Below are 1706 nucleotides of genomic sequence, written 5' to 3'. Positions count from 1 at the left end.
GGGTTGAGAGGGACAGTGACAATGGCTACCAGAGGAAATGAGACCCTAGCGGATGATAATAGGGATGAGGGTGACTTCTTTTCCAGAACAGATTTCTTTTCTACGACTACCACGTGCTTTCCACCCCTAGACCACCCTTTGTGGGGCAAGGTAAGACTGGGAGGGCCCCTCCGTCCTCGGGCCTCGGGTCAGTGAGGTGGTGGGGCGAAATGGTGAAGAAGGGAGGGCGGGCCTCCCTTGTGGGGTCAGGGGGGGGGGGGAGGGGGGGCGGTGGTGGCGGCTGGGCGATGTGGTGACGTGGGTGGAGCCTTCCTTGGCGGGGGTCAGGGAGCGGGCGGGATCTGGACGCCCAGCAGCTCGTAGGCGAAGATGTTCCAGAAGATGGCGAAGAGGAGGAAGGTGATGAAGGAGAAGACGATGACCCACCAGGAGCACTGCTTCTGCAGGCTCTCCTCGTAGCTGCGGAGGATGAGGAGGCCCATGCTGATGCCCACCACCGCGCCCGACAGGTGGGCCATGAAGCTGGGCTGGGGACCGGACGAGGGCAGGGGCGGGGAGAACCGCAGCCACACCGCTCGGCCCACCTCCGAACTCACTGTGGGGGCGGGGGGGGGGGGGGGGGGGAGAGAGAGGAGAGGTGGGAGAGAGGACCGTAGTGTTAAAGACAACGTTTTTGTGTCAGGATTACATGGAGGGAGGGTTTGCGAAGGCTAGTTCAGGCTAGTTCAGACTAGTTCAGGTTGAGGTATGGAGGAGGCTAGTTCAGGCTAGTTCAGGCTGAGGTGAGGGAGACAGTGACCAGATGGGAAGGACATCTTGTCCATTAATGGAAGTCCTAGTGAATTAGCCGCCCTCTAGAGAGACAGTCACAGCTGCCATACAGTTTGACTCTCAGGACCCCCATCTGTGTAACAAAACTACATGTCCCAAAACCCACAGGCTACTCATTAACTACAGCAGTGGCACATAGTCTTTTTGTAGGACTAATAAAAAATTCCACTCAAATTATAATTATCTTGTAATTAAACAAGACTGTGACCAGGTGTGTGGATATTAGAGGAAGCGGAGAGTTAAGGGGAGTGCAAATAAGCCTCCTTCAGTGTTCAGTGACGAGCAGGCTACTTAATGCAATATAACTCTTGTTGCCAATTAGAACGCAAAACACTACCAGGCCTCTCTGAGTGTGCCAAGGTCGGGTTCAAATTGAATCATAATTCACAGCAGGAGCATTGATCAGTGCTTGAATTCCCTCCAACCCTGGAGTGAACATAGCATGGTGGTACTTACTGCAGACTAGAGCCAGGATCATACGGAGCAGCTTGTACGGGCACCTCATCCCAGCCCAGTTCTGGAGAACACAGAGGAGGGAGGAAGGTTAGACTAAATTAGTTTGGTCCATAAACTTCTATACACTGGACACACACACAGAAAGTCACACAGAAATTCACGCACACACACACACACACACACACACACACACACACACACACACACACACACACACACACACACACACACATACACATCCATAGCCACACAGCCAGTATCATGACCCAGACAGAGAGGTGGTTCTCCACCTGGCTGCTCCTCTCTCTCCAGTTCAGTGGAGGTGGGTGGAAGTAGAAAGGGACAGGCTCATTGTGATGCATGGAATGGAATGAAGAATGCAGGAGACTGGTGGTCCCAGGTGTACCTGGCAGACCAGA

General features: G+C 53.9%; 1 protein-coding gene across 1 annotated transcript in view; it reads right to left on the bottom strand.

The window, feature by feature from the left end:
- Window positions 1-323: 323 nt before the first annotated feature.
- Window positions 324-1706, bottom strand: part of rhbdl1 (rhomboid, veinlet-like 1) — a gene marked incomplete at both ends in the record, with an annotated part of 42585 nt that continues 41202 nt past the window's right edge. Inside the window, 2 exons of the mRNA XM_080541535.1 lie at window positions 324-595; window positions 1288-1348. Coding sequence (XP_080397661.1) covers window positions 324-595; window positions 1288-1348 — 333 coding nt within the window. The remainder of the gene's footprint in view (window positions 596-1287; window positions 1349-1706) is intronic.

The sequence above is a fragment of the Nansenia antarctica genome, assembly GCF_963989245.1.
Source record: "Nansenia antarctica genome assembly, chromosome: 11".
Classification (NCBI taxonomy): Eukaryota; Metazoa; Chordata; class Actinopteri; order Argentiniformes; family Microstomatidae; genus Nansenia; species Nansenia antarctica.
The sequence above is the reverse complement of the archived record's forward strand: the minus strand, read 5'-3'. Positions and strand labels throughout refer to the sequence as shown.